The 24,833-nt window shown below is 35.1% G+C and overlaps 4 protein-coding genes across 4 annotated transcripts; 3 read left to right on the forward strand and 1 right to left on the reverse strand.

The window, feature by feature from the left end:
* Window positions 1-716: 716 nt before the first annotated feature.
* Window positions 717-4,471, forward strand: LOC107840857 (protein RGF1 INDUCIBLE TRANSCRIPTION FACTOR 1-like). Its single transcript, XM_016684793.2, has 4 exons — window positions 717-2,752; window positions 2,840-3,085; window positions 3,229-3,366; window positions 3,553-4,471. Exons 1-4 carry the CDS (start codon window positions 2,750-2,752, stop codon window positions 3,907-3,909), a joined length of 744 nt encoding a protein of 247 aa, XP_016540279.1. The 5' UTR covers window positions 717-2,749; the 3' UTR covers window positions 3,910-4,471.
* Window positions 4,472-4,493: 22 nt separating this feature from the next.
* Window positions 4,494-8,223, reverse strand: LOC107840856 (heptahelical transmembrane protein 2). The gene is made up of 4 exons (XM_016684792.2): window positions 7,840-8,223; window positions 7,147-7,239; window positions 7,003-7,063; window positions 4,494-5,444 (listed from the first exon to the last, which is right to left on the reverse strand). Exons 1-4 carry the CDS (start codon window positions 8,070-8,072, stop codon window positions 4,761-4,763), a joined length of 1,071 nt encoding a protein of 356 aa, XP_016540278.1. The 5' UTR covers window positions 8,073-8,223; the 3' UTR covers window positions 4,494-4,760.
* Window positions 8,224-18,666: 10,443 nt separating this feature from the next.
* LOC107841074 (AP2-like ethylene-responsive transcription factor At1g16060) lies at window positions 18,667-21,636 on the forward strand. The gene is made up of 8 exons (XM_016685081.2): window positions 18,667-18,821; window positions 19,321-19,403; window positions 19,542-19,550; window positions 19,652-19,740; window positions 20,271-20,344; window positions 20,478-20,528; window positions 20,809-20,885; window positions 21,056-21,636. Exons 1-8 carry the CDS (start codon window positions 18,667-18,669, stop codon window positions 21,634-21,636), a joined length of 1,119 nt encoding a protein of 372 aa, XP_016540567.2.
* Window positions 21,637-22,720: 1,084 nt separating this feature from the next.
* Window positions 22,721-24,323, forward strand: LOC107841073 (NAC domain-containing protein 2-like). The gene is made up of 3 exons (XM_016685080.2): window positions 22,721-22,904; window positions 23,264-23,571; window positions 23,805-24,323. Exons 1-3 carry the CDS (start codon window positions 22,721-22,723, stop codon window positions 24,321-24,323), a joined length of 1,011 nt encoding a protein of 336 aa, XP_016540566.1.
* The last annotated feature ends 510 nt before the right edge of the window (window positions 24,324-24,833 follow it).

The following is a 24,833-nucleotide window of genomic DNA, read 5'->3' on the forward strand; positions in this document are numbered from 1 at the left end:
CACTTTCTTCGGAAGTTGAAAGATGTAAAAAGCAGTGAGAAAAGACTAAAATACCCCTATGCGACTAAGAGTTGTGTGCTTCCTCACACATTTACACAGATCAACAGTGAGGAACCAAGTGTTGTCTGCTTCTTCACAACACGTAAGACACTTTACACAGATCAATAGTAAGAAAAGACTAAAATATCACTGTGAGGGAGCACAAATGACGACCAAGAACTGTCTGCTTCTTCACACTTCCATATAGTAGGTAAAGTACTCCTCTTGTTTCACCTTTTTATTATGTTTACTTATTTACAAGTTGCACCGCCATGAGCATTGTATATTAAGTGTATATATATATTTTAAAAAAGGATGTAGAAATGAGAGCCTTATCATGTGGAGAAGCCAATTTAAATACTCCTAATGTTTTTTTGAACTCAACAATACACAGAGATCTGCCCTCGTCTGCCTCAATTGCTGATTCATCCTCTTTGTTCCTCTCTCAATCTTTGACCACCTAAACATATATATCCATTATTTATATGAGAAAATATATATATATATATATTTCAAGAAAATAAGTGGACGTTTACGTGTGTTTGATAAATAAACAGGAATATTATTCTACATAGGAGTATATTTTATATAATTCAGACAAACACGGGTGGGGTGGAGGGTAATTAAATTAAAAGTGTTGGGGTGAAAGCTATGATCGGTGGAGGGGGTAACTATATATACGTCGTTAATATAAAGAAAATGATTATCATGTCATGATGATCACTTAAAAATATATATAAAGCTTGTAATCTTAAAAATTAAGTCATGTCAAAATTTCTTGCACTAACCATATATATACAACACTTTAATCTCATTACTAATACCAATCCAAACAAGATGGAGGGCTATAATATAAAGACTACCTTATTTTGGACAAGTCAAACATTTGAGGAATATTTGAAGATTCCAAGACAATTAAGCAAATGGAACAATTTGGATGTTTCAAGGGATGGATCGATTGACTTGTCAGAAATTCAGGAAAACCACCAAGATTTCAGTATAAGTTATGTTAATTTTGGAACAAATAATTTCTTCACAATTCTGTGAGACATTTTACCAACACGTTTTTGCTTCAAAATTAGTCTAATATAGTACAAAATTTACTACATTATAGGAGGGGATTCTTGTTTTACTACTTTGCTGTAAAGTTTTCAATCTCCAAGATGACATCGATCTTGATTAAACCATAAAAGGTACAAGAAACAAGACCTGTTTCTCAAAATTTGCAAATAAGAGTGCACATAATTAATTAATAATGTCATTAATTTGTCTAACTAGTGCTGTATGACTTGTTCATTAACTTATTCATTAGTGGAGTTGTTGGTGTTATTGTTGTGTTGCCATGTTAATTTACCATAATCCCAGTTTCCCCCTACATGTCTTGTCTTTGTTTTGTTACTTCTTTAAGTGATCAAAGTCAAGAAGCAAGTTATGATTGGTGATTATAGGCAGATGATTATATTGGGTTTTCAGTTAATTGTAAAAGGTTTATAATCCTTTTTGCATGTTAGATTACTCACAAATTATATTAGATCATCATAATTTCAAAACTATGGAAAAAAAGGTTAGTGAAAGATATGGATACATAATTTCATGCTATAATATTCAACCTAACTCCGCGGTTAGGTTGAATACAAATCTCGCAGCAAGATGTTATGGTTCAGACACACATCAGTACTACTATGCGCGCGTTGATGTAATGTCTTGGATTTTTTCACCTCGATAGCTAGTTTTTTGGATTTTTACCAAAGATAGATAAATCAAAGGACAAAGTAAATTGCTTTAAAATAACAAATAATTTACTTGTAAGGCAGCTCATAATTCAAGAAGAGAAAATTTTGTATTCATATATGAGGGAAAAGGGCTATTGAGACATGGGAACAGCACTCACGTTCTCCACTTTGTTTCTCTAAATGTTAGTTAATTAAAATAAACATATATAAATTATATTTTACATGATCAATACAATTTAACTTTGTTATAACATGTTATATGACTTATCTTTCATGTTGTTAATTTCACTTATCATCGACCTTGGTGCATTCTTCTATACACTCATTAAATCCGACGCAGACTAGATATAATTATATAAAAAAATATATGAAATTGGTATATGATTTAGAAAAGTACCACCCTGGAAACCAGGGGCAGATCCTAGATTTTCAGTGAGGGGGTTCAGTAGTACATATACGGACTAGCCGAAAGGAGTTAAACCTCTACTATTTATGCATAAAAAAAAATTTTACCATGTAAAAATAGTATAATTTTCCGACGAAGGGGGTTCATCCGAACCCCCTGGACCCTATATAGATCCGCCACTGCAGGAAACCAAGATAATTTGGTGCTTTGGCTTCCATGTGGAACCTTAAAATATTGAGTGTCAATATGTATGTTCGAACCTCCCCGGCGTAAAGATTCTGCACTACCAGTGTATAAAAATTAAACATTATACTATAAAGTACGGTAATATTTGAGCTCAGAGACAAAATAATGTTGTGTATGTACCCAAGGAATAGTATATTTCCATTTCCTCTCTCTTGCGATTCTCTTTACATACACTATATCTTAATTACCATACTATATATAGTTCCCCTCTTTCTCCATTCAAAGCTATATATCCATGTTCATTGCTCAAGTGTTTTGAATCTTGAACAAAGACGGGTTCAGAATTTAAAGTTTTTGAATTCCTCCAATAATTGTTTGTGTGATTATGGTAAGTTTTGGTTCCATTTCTTCATCTTCTATATATGTGATTAGTATTAACATGTACTAATTAATAATGGATTATATTTTTGTATAGGGAATTCATAAGCCGTTATGGTTGAAAGCTCTTTATGTGGAGAAATTCTTTGTGCCATGTTCCATTCATGAAAGTGCAAAGAAGAATGAGAAGAATGTTTGTTGTTTGGATTGTAACATTAGTATTTGTCCTCATTGTGTCACTTCCCATCGTGTCCATAGATTGCTTCAAATTAGACGTTATGTATATCATGAGGTTGTTAGACTTGAAGATTTAGAGAACCTTATCGATTGCTCCAATATTCAGGTAAATTTATTCATCGAGAAGTTAAATACTATCAGAAAATTGCTAATTCCCGATGGAAATTTAACTTGTTGGTGACATTTTCGACGAATTTTCCCTCCAAATTTAGCTAATTGTAATAATGTGGTTTGTTTATATTTTGCTAGGCATATACGATTAACAATGCTAAGGTGGTTTTTATCAAGAAGAGACCTCAAAATAGGCAATTCAAAGGAGGAAACTATTGCACTTCTTGTGATAGGAGTCTTCAAGAACCATTTGTCCATTGCTCTCTTGGCTGCAAGGTAATTTTCTTTAATTTTAAGAATCTTTTGTATTTGGGGTCCTAACCATAATTAACTACATATATCACAATTGTTTCCTATCAAATATGATCAAAACTTTCTTGAATTATATGGCATACAATTACAGTTAATTGGACATCATCCAAACATGAAGTAAGATTAATGAGTGTGTTTGCTATAATTCAGGTAGATTTTGTGCTAAAGCACCACAAGGACCTTTCCCCATTCCTGAGGAGATGCACAACTCTACAACTTAGTTCTGACTTCTTTATCCCTCAAGATATGGGCGACGATGACATGGCCATCGAGACAGCCCATTCAACAGTCGTGGACAGTGATGAGCCATGGAGCTCGTCTTCATCCACGGGCTCAGGATCGGAGAACATGAGCTTTCCATGCACGGAGTTTGTAAGGAAGAAGAGAAGTGGAATGCATGTTTGTGGAAGATCAGCTAATAATTGTAACAACGTTGCAGAGGAGGAAGACATGGCTACTAGTATGAGTAGAAGAAAAGGCATTCCTCAAAGATCTCCATTGTGTTAGAATTTTAGTACAATTAACCTGAATTTGTTTTAACAATTCGACGTTTTAGAACAAATAAAAACGAACTTATTAGTATTTTTCTTTTTCAAGTCTGAATTTTGGTGTTTGTTAATTACTTGGTTGGGGAGTTTTGTCTTAACTGCAACACATGATATTCCCTCTTCCTATTTCATTCTTTTACTTGTTTGCTGATTTCGAAATTCCAACATCATAGTATAATAATAGTTGGAATTGTCAATTCGGAATCTTGAATTGTTTTATTCAACGATTTCTCTGCGTACAAATTTCTCAAGTCACGCCAACTGTTGTGTACGAAATAGTAAAATGTTCTCTCAGTTATATGATTCCTTTCACCGGAGATCGATATGATCAGTAAATGAACAAAGTTCATCTATGTAATAAGCAGAGGCAATAATGTTCAGGATTTGGACTTTGGGATGCAATTGAATTCATTGACATTTCAGTCTGCTCATGGACCTAATCATCCAAACTCTGCTTATGTTTTTTTACATTCGAAGATTCAAGAATTTGACATTCTCCAGCACTCGGAGTTAGTTTGGATAGTCACAACAACAAGTACATCTCAGTCTTCAAAAATAGGTATCAAAATATCGCGTATATATGGACTCATAGGAATCCATGGTACAAGGGACATATATATTTCAGTAAGATACGAAGCAGTATGAGAACTATCAACGTTATTGATGCACGTAAACTACTACTCATAACAATGGTGAGGCATCTAGTTGGGAATCAATATATAGTGATAACTTCCTGAATCCTGATCGTGTTAGGAGCTACGAGTAATGAAGTTTCTGAGTTGGGAATAATTCCATTTGCAAATGTATAGTCTATCCAAGGATATCTGCACTGCATGGTGGCAATCCTCGTCGCCAGTCCATAATAACCAGAGTTGCTATACTATGCGCGAGGGCAGCTGCAACGACGAGTACGTGGAAGATTTGATGGCTTTGTCCAACAAGGTCAAATGCACCAGGTTTCCATCTCTCTGGAAACCTCGTAACGTAGAACACTGCTCCAGCTGCATATAAAAGGCCCATGGCGATCTCGTAGACTAGAGCCACAAGTACTTGTGGGTGATGAAAGTAAAGGGAAACAGCGTGTGCTGCTGGAATCACACCTGAGAAACCCATAGCAAGGAACAGAGCAGCCCTGAATGATCTGAATTTACCAGACGTAAGAGCCGGGGTGAAAAGTGTGATAATGACAAGGATACCAACTATAGTAATGGAGGATAGGTAAAAGAGACACCAGTATGGCTGACAGCAGAAAGTGTAATATAGGGGAGCGAAGAAAGAACAGATGATCATGATAGAAATCCCAGAGTAATCGAGACGCCAGAAGAAGAGGGTAAATTTATGGGAATGGCAAGCAAATAGGTGAGAGACAGAGCTGAAGACCAAACAGATCATAGCCCCTCCTAGGAAAACAAACCAAGGCCATATGGCAACTTCATAACCATCTCCATATGCACCTAGAAATGAGGGGTTTGAGATCTGACTAGTATAAGAAACCTGAAATTCAGAAATCAAATTTTACGATGAGATGATGCTTAGTATCTTGTTTGCAGCTCAACATTTGCATAAACACAAAAAATTATTCCCAAAATATGATGAGAGGTTACGTTGTATCACTTATTTCCACTCAATAATGTTATATTAGAACCCTCCTTAGAGAGCACCTAGATAGTAAAAGGCCATCCCTTTGCAACGTTGGAAGCTAAGAAAAGTCACGAAGCTGGGCTGGAGGTAGTGCAAGTCGGGGACATCAAAGTTTCTGCTTTTACAACAAAATCTTAGAAGATATGTAGATTAGTAGGTTTGGAACAAACTCCATTCTCTCAATCGCAAACTGCCTTTAGTATCTCAGAGAAAGAGCCCCCTTTGTGACTTCACCATTATTCATTGAACAAATAGAACTCTGTTAACCATTCTAGCATTTCGGACATATAGAGCAACCAAGAAAGTTATAGCACATTCAAGTTAATGAAACTTTTTGACAATGATCGATATCATCTATCATTTTGGAAAGCAACATTTGGACAATGATCATATTTTTAGAAATGAATGAATAGTATCTGACTGCCCAGGACTCACTTGACTGAATTTAAGACTACTTTGTCTTAACTCCCTATCAACATCAAGAATCCATAGAGCTTAATATGACACTACATTTGAACTGATTCAACTTTGGTGTTCCATCTTAAAGTGTGACAATACCAACAACCAGCCTGGTTGAAAGCACAAATTTATTATGGAGAACCAACTCTTTTATCTTTTCTTTTCTTTTGAATCATTCTCCTTGAAGTGCTTTGATACTGTGTGTTGAATTGACATGTTTGGTCACTCCTCAAATTTTTTACCCATCAATCAGGTAAAAAACATTTGGCTTTGGAAATGGTCTCCACATTGTCAGTGTCAGCATTTCCAAGAACCTGAGTTTGCTAACTCTTGAGTCAATTTTAATAACTATATCCATATGGACCCCCAAGAAGTCCTCCATTGTGACAATGACATTATTGGTGTGATCAAGCAAATGTCATTAATGATCGTTTGATATGCGGGATGGGATAAGCCTTGATATCCAATGGGCCGAGATACCCCATGAGTTTATATACTCCCACCTTCTATATAGTATAGTAATCTCACCATTTTAGCACAAATGGTGGGATATAATAATCTCGGAATTAACAAACACCTCAGATCAAGTATGAGATAAAGTTGGTCTCAAATTTTATCTCACGAACCAAATGGCCCTTAGACAGTAATCTTCTGATAGAATTGACGATCGTTTCAGATAGACCCTCGACTCAAGATATTGTCAACATCACCAAGAGAATAACCACTAACCAGGCTCAAATCTTTATAAGAATAAAAAAAGATAGATCAGGGGACCCAATCAAACAGTTAGATTCATTGCACAGCTCAGCTATATTTCTAAAGAATTCCCATCCACACTAAAAAGCCCATACTTTTTAGCAAAGTGTTGTCATCTCATGTCTTTTACTGTCTCTATCTAAACAAAAACAAAAATGTACTGAATACTTAACAGAAAACGTAACGGCAAACTCACCGGAAAAGAATCAGCTGATCCATTTTTCTTCATCATCGGCCACCGTCCCTCATCCGCTGGTCTATTACGAATAAAATATCTCTTTTACCAATGTAGCAAATGACAAAAAAGGACATAAAATATCATCAAAATTAGAAAATGAACCTGGAGAAACCAGCTAGCAGAGTCTCCATAGCCGTCTTCTCCGTCAAGCTAGTTACCGTCAACGTCACAAATATTACAAAACCTATCAAATGCCTACAAAAAATTTACAAAAATAAGATTAATGACACTGAAATATGTAAAATCAGAACTAAAAAAACTTTAAATTGACGTAATTCAAAAAATTGAGAGTCAACAAAGAGAGGTTTCTGGAAACTTGAAATTTGCAAAATAAGAGCTAAAAATGCTTGAAAATCAAATCAAAGAAATTCAAATTAGTGAAATTGAAAGTCAAGTTGTGCAAATTGAAGATTCTCCAAATTCGAAATATTTGTAAATAAGAGCTCAAAGAAACTCGAAAATTGACGAAATTCTAATGCAAATGAGAGAAATTGAGAGTCTTGTTGGCAAAGAGAGAGACTTTTCAAATTTGAAATTTGTAAAATAACAGCTAAAAGAAACTCGAAAATATGAAATTCAAATTCAAATTAGTGAAATTGATAGTCAAGTTGTTCAAATTGACGATTCTCCAAACTCTAAATTTGTAAAATTACAGCTAAAAAAAGCTCGAAATTCAAATGCAAATGAATCAAATTGAGAGTCAAGTTGTGCAAATAGAAGATTCTCCAAACAAGAGCTACAAAAAAATGGAAAATCAAATGGAAAATGAAGTATAAACTAAAATTAGAAACTTACGTCCAAATATTAAGAGTCTCATTGTGCCAAGAGAAGAGGCTAAGAGCGACATCCTTAAGAGGCCATTCACAACGATAATAATCTCTAATGAACTCATTATCTTGAAGATACACAGGTAATTCCTCGTATTTCATCAATCTGCACCTCTTCTTCTTCTTCTCCTTCATTATTACTGATTCAGTAATCTCCGATTTTTCGCTCTTCTTAGTTCCTCTCTTCTTCATGCTATTCATCAAGGAATCTCAGATTCCGGCGACTATTCGCCGGAAAATTGTACGTCGATTGAAAAAGAAGTTGATGGTTTGTTTGTGTCTCAACGACTTTAGTAAGAGAGTTGGAAAAACAGTTCAACTGTATTTATCTTTTTTAGACCTTACCACAAATAATAATACTCTTTTACCTGTCACGTTTCCTTTTATGAAAATTGACCAAGTGAATTCATTTAATATTTTAAATTTGTATATTAGAAAACTATACGAAAAATAGGATAAGTTACAATTATTATCATATTAATATAAATAAAAAAGATATATATCTTAAAATTAAAATGTTAGTCAAAATCTACATAATTTAACTCTCGGATACATTGGATATATATGTGTAAAATTATGATGATTGAATATATGGTAAAATATCTTGGTGTGCATCCTATTTACCTGAAACAGATTTTCAAAAAAAAAAAAAATTATTGCTAAATGATCAAAGTGAAAAGTAAAAATATTCTGATTAGGTGTCCAAGGTTTTTAATATTCACTAGTCCTTTATAACTGAGAAAACGTAAATAACGTCTCATAAATGCTAGAGAATTTACATTATTGGATATTAAAGTTTAAACGCATTCAAATGAAATTTCATTGATGACATATCTAATGTATGTAATTGAAGCCAATTTGCTTAAATTGATATAGTTGTAAGTAACAAGAAAATAGTTGATGTCAACAAACTTGTACACAATTTCGGACCATCAAACCCTACAACCGGTGAGAAGCTTCTATGGAGTAAAGGGGAGCGTGCTCTCTGCCTTTCAAAGGTGCCTAGGGGATGGGCCAGACACAACAGAGTGACGATCGGGGAGCGGGTTCCCCACTGGAAGGGGGACAGGAGATGACGCACATCACGACCTACATGCAAAACCGAGAAGACCTGGGAAAGCAATCCGATTGGGTGTCAGAGGATCCATGAGCGACCGTCGGAAAAGTTTTGGAAAGACAGAGGAGTATAGTGATCAAAGAATTATTGTCTTTAGAGGGTCACAAGGGCATCATTAAATATAAAAAGTTAACTAAAAAATTATTGGTCACTCTTGACTGGAATAAAAAACAATACGCAAATCTCAATCTCACTACACGTGCTACTATTCTATCCCTATTTCATGTTAATTTGAAAACACTGGACATCTGTGACAAACATATTTATGGGGATAACTTGTTATTTGTAGAGTCGAGGAAAGAATGCTTATTAAGGAATCGATAAACTGAGGACGGGGCTGCTTCACCCTAAATCAGAGGTCGAGGGTTCGACCCTGGGTATGGAGAAAACTCTGTTGGGAGCGCTACTCGGACCCTACTCGGCGTAAATCCAGATTAGTCAGGCTCCAATACGGGTACCGGACACCGGATGAGAAACAAACAAACAAAAAAGGTTATTAATAGCACTACTTGCCACTAATGTGGAGTTATCAATTCCATCTAACATCCAAATTTTAGCTCCATATTGTTAGTGGAAAAAACATTTGCGATCAATATCCTAAAGTGACACATAATACTAATCCATTTTTAGAGTAAATTACAAAGAAACAAAAAAGTCCCATGACAGTACTGAAAGTACAGAGAAAGCAAAAGACGTACACTTTCGTTCTTTCTGTGTCTGATCACCCATTTTGTCTCTTTGTAAAGCCCTAGTTTCTTCTTACAAATTGTAAATCCATAAGGTGACCCTTTTCAAGTGATATACTACTATTTATTTACAAATTTCACCTAAATTTCTCTAATCTTGTGTATAGGTATCTATGTAGACAAAGGTGGAAGGAAGAGTGTTCAAGGTTTGAAAATCTCTCCTACTTTTGAAGGTATGATTCATATTTTGTCTATTATTTCTTTAGTTGAGCTGAAATAGTGGTTGTTAAGAGAAGTAAAATTGAACTTTCTTTTGTACTATTTATGTTTACATGCATGAGCTAGTGTAGTCAACTTCTTTAAAGGATTGGCTTGAAAGTGTGTTGTTATTAATAATCTGGTGTAGTTACTGATGTTATTAGAGTATATTTTTGGGATAAAGCATATACTACAAGATAGAGAAGAGGAGTCCTGTGCAATATGCATATACAAGAGACTGAAAGAAGTAAGAAAGGTGGCATTATATATGCTATCAAAAGTGGTCAACTTTTTGGAGAAGCTTTTCCCAAAATGTGAACTTTTTGCTTACTTATTCCACTGTTGTGTAGCATGATTAGACCTCCTTATTTTCGAGGAGTGTAAAAAATATGCAAATAACATCTCTTAAATGCGATTTACTGATGAAAGATCGAAACAAAAATAGGATGGTTTTCACTTTAACAAAGCGCGTATGTCACATATCTGACATGCAATTTATAAGTCCCGTGATACAAATTAGACATACAAAAGCTAATAACACGAAATTCCTCTCGTTGTTGGGTAGTTTTTTCTTGCTGTAATTCTAATGGATCTAGTGATACTGATCATGGTAACTTTATTTGCATTGATCTACATTTGTCTCATTGTTTTTCTATATGCAGTCTGGAAGGTAACATAATGAGTGACTAATATTTTGAAATTTCAGAAATTTTTGCCAGATGGAGAATCAGAGGTTGACACAACTAAATCCTGGTCCCTTAAAACCTAGTGTGCCAACCAGACAAAAGAATCATAGGTCAAAAGATGTATGGGATGGTGAGGTGGAAAATGTTTTGCAGTGTCGACTACCGGATAGTAACTTTTGGCTCGAGGTTCAAGCACGTCCTATTCATTCACGTGTACTGCAAATATTAATTAATGCAGGATTGTATGGGGTCTATCGAGTAGGACACATACAATTGTACCACGCGTTTATTACAGCTCTGGTTGAGAGATGGCGTCCAGAGACGCATACTTTTCACTTCAGAGTTGGGGAGGCCACTATTACTCTACAGGATGTTGCTATTCTTTACGGATTGCCGGTAGCGGGACAACCGGTAGTAGGCATTGATAGTTCAAAGACAAAAGAGGAGTGGCAGGAACTTTGTGAGAGGTTGCTTGGTTTTTGACCTCAAGATAAAGAGTTAGATGGATCTAGGCTTGTGATCAGTGCATTGGAGAATCATGTGAAGACATTTGGTCCGATTTCTGATGATACAGATGAGTTTGTTGTGCATCAACTTGCTAGATGCTACATGATGTTGATGATTGGGGGTAGCTTGTTTCCTGACACATCAGGAAACAAGGTTAAGTTGATGTATTTGACGCAACTCGATGACATTTGCCAAACTGGCACGCATAGTTGGGGCAGTGCTGTGTTGGCGTGCTTGTATCGTGCATTGTGTCGCGCTTTCCTGTCATATGTGGTTTTTTACCGCTTCTGCAGGCATGCATTTTATAATATTATCATCGTTATTGATATGAAGGGGAGCCTTGGAGTAACTGGTAAAGTTGCTGCCACGTGACCAGGAGGTCATGGGTTCAAGCCTTGGAAATAGCCTCTGGCAGAAATGAAAGGTAAGGCTACGTACGATACACCCTTGTGGTGGGGCCCCTCCCCGGACGCCGCGCATAGCGGTAGCTTTAGTGCACCGGCCTGCCTTTTTTTTTTTTTTTGTCATTGTTATTGATATGCTGATTTTTATAAAAGTATAATAATTGTATTCATTTTTTTTTATTTTTTATGTATAATTAGGTATGGGCATGGGAGAGACTAAAGATAGTTCATCCCCATCGACGTCAGCCTAGAGATGATGCTATTACCTTTTCGAATGACCTCCCAAATCCCCCATACGCGAGTAGATGGAACGAGCAGCTTAGTTGGACGTTTTGTAGATGCAAACTCTATGTATTGTTGTATAACAAGTGTTACCAAATACTTTTTTTACTAACCATTTGCTATCTTCCAAACAAACATCCAACAGTTTGTTTGGGAGCCCTATACTCCTGATGTGATGGAGAACCTTGCAGATTATTGTCGCTCGGGAGAAAGTTATTGGCATGCTGTTGTGCCACTACTATGTTGGGATGCAGCGGAGATGCACCAACCCGACAGGGTTCTCAGACAATTTGGAATGCGTCAAAACATTCCTAATCCCTGCAATTTTAAGGACAAACATGAAATGTCTGACCGTCGTGGCAGACCAAATACTGATTGGGCTCTACATCATATAGATCACATAGTTGCCTGGAATAATCATGCAGACAGTATTTGTCGAATCCCATTAGCAGAAGGCCCCCTTTCATATGATGACCATTATCTTGAGTGGTATCGTTCGATCTCAAGACAAATTATTGGGAACCCAGAATTCCATATTCCAAAAGGGTATGCATCACTTGCCCCGGCAGCCGAGGTTATGGTACGTACTTTACATCAATATGCGTAATTTTTGTTTAGTTTTCTTGGTGTTGTTTTTCCCTGTATTGGTACTGTTTTTCCCTTTTACTACCACATTTTTGGTCATGTTTAGGTGCTGTTTCCCCCTGTTTGTGCTGCATTTTTGGCCCAGTTTCGCTGCTCCTTTGCCCCTAATTTAATGCTGTTTTTGCAGGCGCGTTAACTGCATATGTTGTATCAGTATGGGATTCAACTGAGACAACAACCAACAACGGAGGTCGCTGGAACGAATATCATGGAGATGTGCAATGATGGCTTAACAGTGGCGCACGAGCCTCAAAGGCTCACTGTCCCACCATCCTATGTTCCAGAGCAGCCTGGTAATTCTGGCAATCCACGTAGACGTGGAAGGGCAGGGGGACAGGGAAAACGACAAAGTACCACAACAACAACTAATGTTGCAGAGAGTACTCCAATGGAGGCTGCGAATCCAGGTGCCTCTTCTATGGAGGATGTGAATCCTGTGGTCCCTCCGATGGTGGATGCGAATCCAAATGCTCAACCGCTGAAGCGGCTTCATGATGATGATGATGGGTGTGTGTCTCCTACACGTCCTAAGCAAGCTGTCCCATTGTGTAGCACACCTGTTCCAGTGACTTTTGAGTCGGCCTTGTGTGTTAAAATTGTTGAATCTATGAATGATGACCTCGAGGGACAAGCTTTCTCTATCCAAGGTATGGCATCTTCCACCTCATTGCCATCAACCCCAACTCCTACACGTCCCGAGCAAGCTGTCCCATTGAATAGCACACCTGTTCCAGCGACTTTTGAGTCGACCTCGTGCGTTAAAACTGTTGAATCTATGAATGATGACCTCGAGGGACAAGCTCTTGGTCAGACGACGACTTTGCCATTCCCGTGCCTTGTTCAGAGATTATGTGATGAGGCCGGTGTGCCAGAGCTACCGGAAGTTGATGAGAGAGTACAGGTGACGGCCATGGCACAGACGAAGACGATGAAGGATCCGGCACATCTGGTCCTTCCTAGGAGACACTGTGCACCATCCACAGTTCCTCCGGTCCAGCCTGAGGGCCCATCCCATGCCTCCTGAGCCTAATGATTCACGGAGAGATGAAGTAGGAGCGAGTATGGAGTTTGATATAAGGGAGCAGAAAGAGGCCCCAAAGTTGAGTACACAGGATGAGGGGACCCCAGCTACATCTACATCAGCCCCGGCTTCCACTTCAGAGCCAGTTGGTGCATCTTCAGTGCCCCCTCACCCATCCACTTCAGCTGCTGCTTCAGGTATGATGTTGGTTTCCCGTGCAATTTTGCAGAGACAGTCAGAGCGCCAACACCAGACGGCTAGAGAATGTTGAGACCGAGGTGGCGACTATATATGGACAGATCCGGCCATGGGTCTGGACCAGACTAGAGATGGTTGAGGCTCGATTAGAGGCTGCACAAAGAGCTGCTCTGTCAGAGTTACGTGCTGAGTTACATGCACATATTGATGCTTTTGAGGGACGTGTGGCAGCCCGATTCGCAGAGATTGAGGCGCCGGATCTAGGAGCTATAAGGGAGGAGGTGGATGCACTTAGAGCAGAGGACACTCTCTCACAGAGAGCCATATGATAGTCAACCCTCCAGTTGTACCCCCAGTTGTTCAGCCGGCACCTCTGAGTGGGCCTAGACCCTTTGACTTATTTGCGGAGGATGATGTATCGGTCCCCGTAGTTGGGACCAAGAGATGCCGAGAGGGGGAGCTGCAGGATCCAGACATGCCATATGAGCAGGCCCTGAAAAGGGCCACCTATGATTCACAGGAGACTGCATTTGTTGATAGGCAGAGGCGTGACGTGATAGCAGCAGGTGCATCTTCTAGTGTTAAATGGAGACTATGTTGATAAAGGGGCTTGGGGTCTGGAGACCTTCCTTCTCTTGCTAGCTTTGAAGGTAACAATTTAACTTTGCTTTCGTAGTTAGTTTTAATTAGACTAGTTTCTTGACACGTGCATTGCAAGTGGATGCCGAGTGTTATATTACATGATTTGTCAAAATAATGCTAAAATTATTAAAGCAAGTACATTATTGCGCACAAAAGAATATTATTCATATTTGAACCTTGATTAGATTTTTGTTTAAATAGAACATACTGTGCATCACATTATAGAATTGATAACAGCAGTTCATATATAAGTTTACGAAAATAGTGTACATACCTACAATAATAAACTCTTGACAAATACAACTCAGAAATGAGATTACCTCATGATTTCTTTCACTGTAAAGAAAGACTGCAAATCTTTTTCGACATTAATTTGAGTACGCAATGGAAAAAGAGTGAGCATAGAAGATAATCTTTTCAAGCAGTTAAGAAATTAGTATAGTGTGAAAGTTCCGGGCAGCACATTAGTTGGGTGATCCTATTTCTTCCCAGGCTCATATCAATCTTTCCACCCTTCGTTGTTTTTCCCAGTCTAATTCCATTTCTTACCTTCTTTGTCTGGATCTTCACTCGGTGAAAATTCCCCCACCACGACTGATCATCCTCCTGCCTTAACTTCACTTCATTGATCGAGGAGTACGCTGATGTCTTTCAATCACCTGTAGATTTGGGACATGTTATTTCGTCTGACGGCCTCCGAGTAGATCCCGAGAAATCGCTGCTATACTTTATTGACCTTCACTGGAATCACTCAAGAATGTCTGCGGATTTCTTGGTTTGATGGGCTACTACTGTCGTTTTGTCGAAGGATATGCTCCACTTGCCTCTCCCCTTACTGATCTTTTGAAAAAGGACTCTCTTTTCACTGGTCAGAGGCTGCTTCAACTGCTTTTGTTCAACTCAATCTTTGGCAGATTTTTCCAAAGTGTTTACGGTAGAAACTGATGCCATCAGGTACCGGGCATTGATGCAGTCTATCGCAAGAGGGACATCCTATTGCTTTTCTTAGTAAAAAGTTATATCCTAATATGTAAACCTCCTCCATCTACCGTAGGGAAATGTTGGCCGTAAGGAAACTAATGTTTCTGCTTTGCAGTTAACTGCAAAAGTTCAAAACAATCTCTCTTTTTGTTTCATTTTAAAATAGTTCAGGGGGCCATAGGACCCTCTCAAAGTATAAGTGTGTAGTTGGGATTTGTGGTAAAGGTTGGGGCGGGCGTATTTGATCATTTTCTCTTTCTGAAATAAAGAAACGAATGTTTCTGTTTCTTCTTTAACCGCAGGCGGCGACGGAGAAAAGGAACGGAAACAAAGGAGCATACATCATCTTGGAAGTTGGAACCTCCTAATTATGACAAACTTTTGTCTATAAGACAGAACATGTGGTCAATCGAGCAGGTTTAATGACTTGAAATCTCTTGAATTTTAGTCTTACTGGAGAAACTAATTTATGTACAATGAGCAACAAAAACTTTTCTTGAAGAGGAGGCTATTTTTTTAAAAAAAAATAAAATAAAATTTATCAAGCGACGCTAAAAAAATCAAGACCACCTTTTTATGAAGTTCATTTGTGAATCGAGTATGGTTCATATCTGTCAAGAGAAGAAACTCCATATCGTTGAACGCAAGTTCTCAGAATAGTGAATCTATTGGTAATATACTACAAGGAAGGGTAATCTAAATTTAAAATTTGCTAAGGATACTACTTATTGGCTGTTTTACAAAATCATCACATCTGCACGAGTGGCATTATTATTATTAAATTAACGAATTTTAATCACTCAACTAATGTAATATATCCAAATTAATGTTTCCATATATTAAGACAAATGGTTGCATGCAGAAGAACTTTGAAAGATAACTAATTAGTTATAGTAACTAATTAAACATCAATTTAGAAGAGCTTTTCAAGCAACAGTGTGCATTAACTTAATATATTATTAACAACTCTTTCATATGATTCATTCACTTAAAAATTGAATAAATGAGTGAATAATTGAACAAGATTTGATTCTGATTTGACAAATGGATTATTTCTAGTGGATTTAGGTAAATATCTAGGATTGAAAGCCAAATGGCCAATATGATATATAGATTAGTTGAGTTTCTTTGTAAACTTGTCTACATTTGATATTTGGATTTTCTTTACCTTTTAATATAAAAAGGTGATCTTTCAACACAAAGAGCCATTTATTAGATTTTATATAGAAGTACAATTAAAAGTATATATCTTGAAATAGATACATAATTATATGTATAGTGAATTGAATTGACATCACCGTTTGATAAAGATTGATGTATACACAATTTATGGAAAAAATTTCTTAGCAAAATGGTGAAAAACTTATGCTAATCCATTTAGCTACGGGTTAATTAGTGATGCATTATAAGAAAATTCTACTAGTTAGAAGCTATTTACGAATAGACAACTGAGGATTATCGATCAATCATCTAAGCTAATTTTATGGTTTTTAGTAGTGATAAATAAATAGTAAGTTAACCAATAATTAATGAACACATGAAGGGATTTTGATGTCCAAATGAAAAATGAACAGTGATAATTAGCCATTAAGGAAATTCCAAGAGAAAACATAAACTACAATAGTTTTTGTCATAATCACTTTTTAATTGTACGTAATTACTTTTGATTGGTGGAAAATATCACAACAACATCACTGAGTGTAGTCCTACAAATAAAGTGGGGTCATAGAATGTACGCAACGTTATATATCTCTACCTTAGAGATGAGGTAGAGAGACTGTTTTCGATAGACCTCCGACGCAAGACAACAACAGTCAAAAAAGATGTAACGGAAGTACAAAAGACAATATAGTATCAAAAACAACAAGTAGTAATAGAACAACACAACAAAGAGTAATACTCCACTCGAACTACACAAAAACAATAGAAAGTAATAGAAATTGAAGGACAAGAAACAACACACAAGATTAGTCCTACGACTAGTAGAAAGGGCAACAAGACAATACATTTCTACCTAATAGTTTGAACACACTTCTACTTCGCATCATGTCCTCGATAAATTGTAATTGCACCATGTCACTAATAAATCTATACAATTATTAGCTAATTACAGGTCAATCTTTTTTATAATCATTAATTGGTATCTGTTAAAACTATAACTTATTGGTTATCATAGGTTAAATTTAATCATTAATTACTATAAGAAGGAAATGCATGTCCAATAAACCAAAAGCATTGTTACATACTAAAAGACAGTGAATCAAACGAATTTACTTAATTAAATTCAAGAAATCTTAAATATATTGGCATATTACATACACTGTTCAATACATAAAGAGTTACCGGTCAAAAACACAAGTAAATTACCTCAATTTTTTTATTTTCATACCTGAATTATTGGGAATGTAAGTTTCTTATCTAAACTATCACTTAATGGTTAGCGAAACACACCTAGTCGTTGATTAGACTCAATGTTTGTCTACAAACGCTTCTAGGTACATTTGACCATAAAATATTCATCCATTTAGTATATATATCGATTTTATTAGCTGACACATTATTTTTTATCTGTTGCAATTGATTCTTTAAGACCTTAGACTCTGTCCTTTCAAGTTGAAGATATCGACGCCACGATTGAGCCATTGAGGTAAAATCACGACTGAATAGGTGGAGAAGAAGATGTTGGATATTGCAATGAACAAATAAATTAATTTAAACGATGATAATTTTTGACCTTTAACATTAACTTTTAACTTAATATTAATTTATTTAACTTTGTCATGATAGAATTTATTTTTTCACATGAAGTGTCATGCGATAGAATTTTTAAATAAAAGAGAGAGTGTAATACACATACCATTAGATATTAGCCGAGGGATGTTTCACTAACTATTGAAATATTGAGCGATTGTTTAGGTAGAAACTCAGACTCAAAATAATTCAGATGTAAAACTCAAAAAAATAAAAATAATTTAAATATATTTTTGTTTAACTCCTACATAAATGAAATTAATAAAAAGCACTTACCACACAATAATAAATTTAGGACAGTAAGAAAAAATCATGCAGGCCAATTAAGACGGCAAAAAATAAATAAATAAAATCTCATATATTGCCGGCAATTTTCTTAATTAATTGACAGCACAACATGTGCTTCCAAAAATCGAAACTTCCTTAATTCCCTCTTAAAAATTATCAACATTTTTAACCATAAAAAGTTGTAAAATTAGTAAATTAATACTAGTTTCTTTTTTTAATTGACAAAATCTTAGATTAATGCCCTTTAAAACCCCCCATTATATCCATTGGATGACTTAGTCATTCCATTGAAAGAGTCTTTATTTAAAAAATTATTAGTACAAGTTATAATGGGGAAATTATCAGAGCAAAATCAGATTAGGAACAATAATTCAAGTATTAATAATATTATTGGTGGTTCAGTTGTTAAAGTGAAAAGAACTAGAAAAACTGTTCCAAGAGATTCACCTCCTCAACGTAGCTCCATTTATCGAGGAGTCACAAGGTTTTATTTAATTTATTTTCTACAATTATACTTTTGCATGTCAATTATCATAATTTTAATTTATGAATCTTGATGTTTTTGGTTGAAGTATTGTTAGTGAGACTCGAATTCAGGATCTTTTGCTTGTACTTGTACCGTATTTTTGAAGTGTGTGATGAATTCTTCAATTTTTTTTGATGATCAAACAGTGAACATATGATATTAGAACAGACAGAGATAGTAAGGTCTTTGAATTTATTGAAGAGTCGCAAGGTTTATTTACTTGAATTTTGCATGCATGCAAATTAAATATTTTGCATCTTCAAGTTATGTTGTTCAAACTGTTGATGATTTTTGTTGAAGTGAGATTAGTGAGACTCAAAATAAGGATCTTCTGTCGATGTCATATTGAATTGCGTGACCATCTTATGCATATGAAAGTTTAATTGTCACACATTGCAATTATTTTTGAGTAATTCAACCTTTTTTTTTTTTCTAATTCGAAAAATGTTACATTCAGACATCGATGGACAGGTAGATATGAAGCTCATTTATGGGATAAGAATTGTTGGAATGAATCTCAGAACAAAAAAGGAAGACAAGGTTCATAATCTTTAATTTATTTTTATTTTTCTTTTTTTTTTCTTTTTTCCTTTTTCTTTTTACAATTGAATTAATCGACTTTTTCTTTTTTTGGTTCTTTTGAAATGGTGGACTCTCATGGAAATTTTAATAATGCAGTTTATCTTGGTATGTATCATGGCCTAAATTTCTTGATTTTATTTATATTTATTTGGTAAATGAATAGTAATATATTGAATTAGAATATGGTAATTACATTTTTTTTTCAGGTGCTTATGATGATGAAGGAACAGCTGCTCATGCTTATGATTTGGCTGCACTTAAATACTGGGGAAGTGAAACCATTCTTAATTTTCCGGTAATTAATTAATTAAATTCTTTTTTAGCTTACAACAATTATTCACAAATTAATATATACTAGTACAAAAAAATGAAGGTATTGATTGTTGATGAGATGATTAAGTTTTTAGATGAAATTATTTCACACTTGAAATGATTATCCTAAAAATGCTATAATTGAATTTATTATACCGCACACCTAAAATCTCTGACACCTTGTTCTTCTTGTCTTTTTATCCACGTCATTAGTGGCCCGATCGACACCTTATTTAAAGAATTTCTAGAGCATCTATAAGTCATCCAATTCAAATATCACTATCATTCATTATTTAAAAGAATATTTATGTACTCACCTTATGAAGAATCAAACTCGCTCGTGAGGAAAAATCAAATATTTGGATCAACAATAAGCAAACATTTTTTATTGCGAGCAAATTAAAATTTATCAAGTAAACCAATAAAATTATGCAATCTCTAACAACATAAGATTTCAGATGAAATGATCGATCACATATTTCGAGCACTTAAAATATTATTTTACCCTTCTAGGTATCAACTTATGAAAAGGAGATCAAAGAAATGGAGGGTCAATCAAGAGAAGAATATATCGGATCATTGAGAAGGTATGTTAATTAACTTAAATACAAAATATTATTTCTTTTTCACTAGAGGGGGGAAAAAGGCTTTTCTTAATCAAGCTATTTAATTTATTTGCTTAATTCATTGGTATAATATGGATGACTTCCAAATATATAGGAAAAGCAGTGGATTCTCAAGAGGAGTTTCAAAGTATCGTGGAGTTGCAAGGTACCAAAAATTGACATTTTTGCATTATTGTTATTTTCGTTTCTTCCAATCAATTCCTGGGTCAGAATTTTCACTAAGAGAGTTCAAAATACGAAAAAGTAAATTTACAAAGAAATCAAAAGAGGTTCAACATTACTATATATACACAAAAAATAATTTTAACCATATACGAACAATACTGCATGTAATTTCCACTGAAAGGATCTGAATGAACCCCTCGACCCTACTTAATTCCGCCCATGCATCCAACTGAGCATTCTTATTCATCGATCGATCGCAGACATCACCATAATGGAAGATGGGAAGCTCGAATAGGCAGAGTTTTTGGAAACAAGTACCTTTATCTTGGAACATATGGTAAGTTAATGTGAATAATGTTGTGCAAACAAAAGTGAATGTTTTCATTTTTGTTTTTTTTGCATGCCCCACCCTTACGTGCGAGCTTGATTCTTATTCATAAGCTGATTAAACACGTGAATTTTTTTTTTAAAAAAAATAATAATTAATTATTGTCTTTTGTTTTTCAGCTACACAAGAAGAAGCTGCTACTGCATATGACATGGCAGCTATCGAGTATCGTGGACTTAATGCAGTGACCAATTTTGACCTTAGCCGTTACATCAAATGGCTAAAACCGAACAACAACAATAATAATAATAATAACAATCAACCAAACCCTAATACTGAAACTAACATGATCCCAACTCCAAATCATAATATTGAATCGACCTCGACCCTGACCACGACCACAACCACGACCTGTGTCTCTGCAACTTCTGTTTATCCTCAGTTACAAATTACTTCAGGCACCACTATGCTCGATGCATCGATATCACAAAGTCGACCACCTCCTGCCACGTCAGCCCTCGGGCTACTACTCCAATCTACCAAGTTCAAGGAAATGATGGAAATGACCTTAGCGGCCGAGTGCCCGCCCGTACCGGTCGAATTACCCGACCCGGGCCCACCACAAAGTAGTAGCTTCCCTGAGGATATAAAAACTTATTTTGATACTCAAGAATTTGGTCATGGCCAAGGAGAAGATATGATGTTTAATGAGATCAATTCCTTCATGCAACCCCTTTTTAAATTTGATTATGATGCTTAAGTAGTAGTCAAGATAAATTGATATATATATAGGAGTATAATTTTTTTTTTTTCTATGAATAATTTTTATATATTGTTGAGGAGATATAATGGGAAATTCTTACATAGGAAGTGTTTACTAGCTCTAGGTTAATTATTGTGGACACTTCCTATTTAAGTATTTTTCAAATATGATTTAGGGTATTGTTGATCAGGAGAATTTGTATTGATTATTGGAGAATATTGTTTGTAGATAGATGAAATAAATTATGTACTACTCTTCAACAATAGTATTTATGTATGCTGTTCTATTATCTTTTTAATAATAAATGGTTGTGGTTTCTTTCTCATGTCTCGTTTATGTTACTTGATATATATGTTTATGTTTAGACTATTGATTATTCTATGTCATATTTTTAGAATTAAATTAAACTGATATGTCTGGTGGCAGAAAGGAATTTGACATTGATCTCTACCTCGTATATTAATAACCAAATTACTACGAATCTTTCTTTTTCTCTTAAAAAAAAAGGTTGTTTCGAAAAGCAAAACCACATAATATTGAGTTATTAACTTGAACCAACATTAAATTAATTATTAATTTTCAAATAGAGTATTACTTTTAAAACATGAACACCCTAATACTATTTTCGGACAAAATTGTCCTAATTATTACATTGTACTAAGTCATATAAATAATACTCCTAGTAATGTACAAGTACTTTACTTCACTAGCAAGTATAGACAATGAAGAGAGAAAGAGATAAATTATATTAATTTACATTAAGCAGAGAAAATTTACTTTAAAAGTTACTAATAATTTAACAAGTAGAATTATACATTGATTAGGTTTCCTTCATTATTCCCTGAAATTGTTTTGCTCTAATTTTATTTTCTAAACATTATCTTAAAAACTTTTATCAAACGTAAACTTTAAGTAGGATTACTGTTTTCTCTTTTTCTAATCCAACTTGCAAATTAAGTGGGATTACCAAAATACTAGTATTAATACACAATATTCCCTCTAGCTACTTAGTTCACAAACCCTAAAATATTGCAATTAGTTCACAAACCCTAAAATATCTCATTGCAATTTATAATTTAATATGGATTCATCAAATTATGAATATGATCCTGAATGGAAGAAAAAATTGCCAATAGGTTTTCATTTCATACCAACAGATGAAGAATTGAATATGTATTTGAAACTTAAGAGTTGTGGTGGTAAAATTCCACATGGGATTTTCACTGATCTTGATATTTATAAACATGAACCACATGAGCTACGTGGTACACTTTCCTAACCCTACCTAGCATTACTTTAATCTTTTTTTTTACATGCTAATTCATATCAAAATTTCACAACATTGAAGAAGTTTTGAAGCTTTTCTTGAAGAATTATCGTCGTCTTACTATCTGAAATTACTTAAATTTTGTCATGTATTGCATTTTTAGTCTGTTTGAGCTCCATTAGGGTTTATAGGGTTCAACTTTACCCTTCGTTGTAGCTCCACATTAGGGTTTATTGGGTTCAACTTTACCTTCGTTGGAGCTCCATTAGGGTTTATAGGGTTCAAGAATATTATGTATATATATATATATATATATATATGCGCTAATTAATTTGAGTGTTTTTTTCTTCTTGTTAGGTCTTGCTGAAAAACATTGGGATGATCGTATGTACTTCTTTACTCTATCAAGAAGGAAGAATGACACTGGAACAAGACTTGAGAGAAAAACACCAAAAGGTGTTTGGAAAGCTTCACAAGCACGTAAGAACTTATCCAACAACGAAAAATTTGGTAATATCAGGAACAAGGATGTAACAGGAGACGATGTACAAATTGGAACTAAAACATCCCTCGTCTACTGGGAATCGAAAACCACAAAAACGTCTTGGCTTATGTCGGAGTACAGATTTCCTGATGAGCTCCATCATCAGCCAGTATCCAATGAGGTACCTAAACTTCTTATTATCATGCTTTCTCTGTAATTTTCTTTTCGTATACCTCTCGTCCGAACCTCATGATTAAAATTATTTTTTATGTGGTTATGGTAGGTGTTGACCCCCTTCGATTTAGTTTTCTTTGAATATTGAACCCCCTTACTTGAAATCCTGGCTCCGCCTTCATGCATGAAGTTAAGTTTCCTCGGGGCTAAGCTAATAAAGCTTTTTTTTTTTTTCTGCAGAAAAAGGATAAGTCGTTTGAGCTAACGCTTAATGTGATCTACTATAATGGCACCAAGAAGAATAATGATGATGACCATGACAAGGGCAAGAAGATAGTTGAGTACTGTAATGATCTTATTCCTCAACCAAATCCGATAAATTTTGATCATGATATTGCAACCACTTCAACAATGCAACCAAGTTTTCATCAAACACCAACACAAAGTTACACTGACGCTGCAGCTACAACTTCAACCAGACAACAAAGTTTTCCTCAACCACTCTGTGGTGTTATGGAAAATGTTGACAATGATTTTCTCCAATTTGATAATGATGATATTTCTTGCCCCATTCCCAACATTGATTTTCTCGAATTTGATCCATTTGATCAATCGATAAGCCAATATTTCGATTTTGATAACTTTCCTTGTATAAAGGATGAAGACATAATAAGCCACATCCCAATTTCTCAGGATGATCAAACACCATCAAGTGATATCAAAGATCCACAGCTACAGATGAAGAAAATCAAAATATAGACACTTAATGTTGTAGATTATTAGGAGTTTTATTCAGTTTTAGATTTGTTTGAACGTACGTAATCATGTATTTATGTTATGTAGTTTTTTTCATGAGAGGCTATGGAAGGTACTTCCTCCGTTTCATAATAAATAAATTGTCGAATTTTGACACAGATTAACAAAAAAATATTAAAGACATAAATTTAACACAACTTTTCATTTTTACCAAAAAAAAAAAGAACAAGTTGACCTTGTAATATCTTTTCAAAAGTTAATTGATTGTCAAATCATAAGGGTAAATTTGAAAAAAAATTCAATGATTCACTTAGTTTAAAACACTAATAAATACCTCAACAATTCACTTATTCCGAAACGGAGGAAGTAGTAAATTTAGAGTAGATTACCATATGCTGTTGTCCAAATAGCATAGTGAATAGACATGTCATGAAGTAGCAAAGCACATTATGATGGAATGAGGACTTTAAATAACAATGCATTTTAGCTTCATAGCCTCATGAGGTTACGTAC

Source organism: Capsicum annuum, chromosome 9 (assembly GCF_002878395.1).
Source record: "Capsicum annuum cultivar UCD-10X-F1 chromosome 9, UCD10Xv1.1, whole genome shotgun sequence".
In the NCBI taxonomy this organism is placed as follows: domain Eukaryota; kingdom Viridiplantae; phylum Streptophyta; class Magnoliopsida; order Solanales; family Solanaceae; genus Capsicum; species Capsicum annuum.

Excerpts from the sequence above, each read along its gene's own strand:
- LOC107840857 (XM_016684793.2), top strand. Across the intron at positions 3,086-3,228 it reads TCGATTGCTCCAATATTCAG|GCATATACGATTAACAATGC; the intron begins GTAAATTTATTC and ends ATATTTTGCTAG. Across the intron at positions 3,367-3,552 it reads ATTGCTCTCTTGGCTGCAAG|GTAGATTTTGTGCTAAAGCA; the intron begins GTAATTTTCTTT and ends GCTATAATTCAG.
- LOC107840856 (XM_016684792.2), bottom strand. The coding sequence starts at position 8,072 with ATGAATAGCATGAAGAAGAGAGGAACTAAGAAGAGCGAAAAATCGGAG. Across the intron at positions 7,240-7,839 it reads GAGACTCTTAATATTTGGAC|GCATTTGATAGGTTTTGTAA; the intron begins GTAAGTTTCTAA and ends AATTTTTTGTAG. Across the intron at positions 5,445-7,002 it reads GATCAGCTGATTCTTTTCCG|GTTTCTTATACTAGTCAGAT; the intron begins GTGAGTTTGCCG and ends TCTGAATTTCAG.
- LOC107841074 (XM_016685081.2), top strand. The coding sequence starts at position 18,667 with ATGGGGAAATTATCAGAGCAAAATCAGATTAGGAACAATAATTCAAGT. Across the intron at positions 19,741-20,270 it reads AAACCATTCTTAATTTTCCG|GTATCAACTTATGAAAAGGA; the intron begins GTAATTAATTAA and ends TTACCCTTCTAG. Across the intron at positions 20,345-20,477 it reads TATATCGGATCATTGAGAAG|GAAAAGCAGTGGATTCTCAA; the intron begins GTATGTTAATTA and ends CCAAATATATAG.
- LOC107841073 (XM_016685080.2), top strand. The coding sequence starts at position 22,721 with ATGGATTCATCAAATTATGAATATGATCCTGAATGGAAGAAAAAATTG. Across the intron at positions 22,905-23,263 it reads TGAACCACATGAGCTACGTG|GTCTTGCTGAAAAACATTGG; the intron begins GTACACTTTCCT and ends TCTTCTTGTTAG. Across the intron at positions 23,572-23,804 it reads ATCAGCCAGTATCCAATGAG|AAAAAGGATAAGTCGTTTGA; the intron begins GTACCTAAACTT and ends TTTTTTCTGCAG.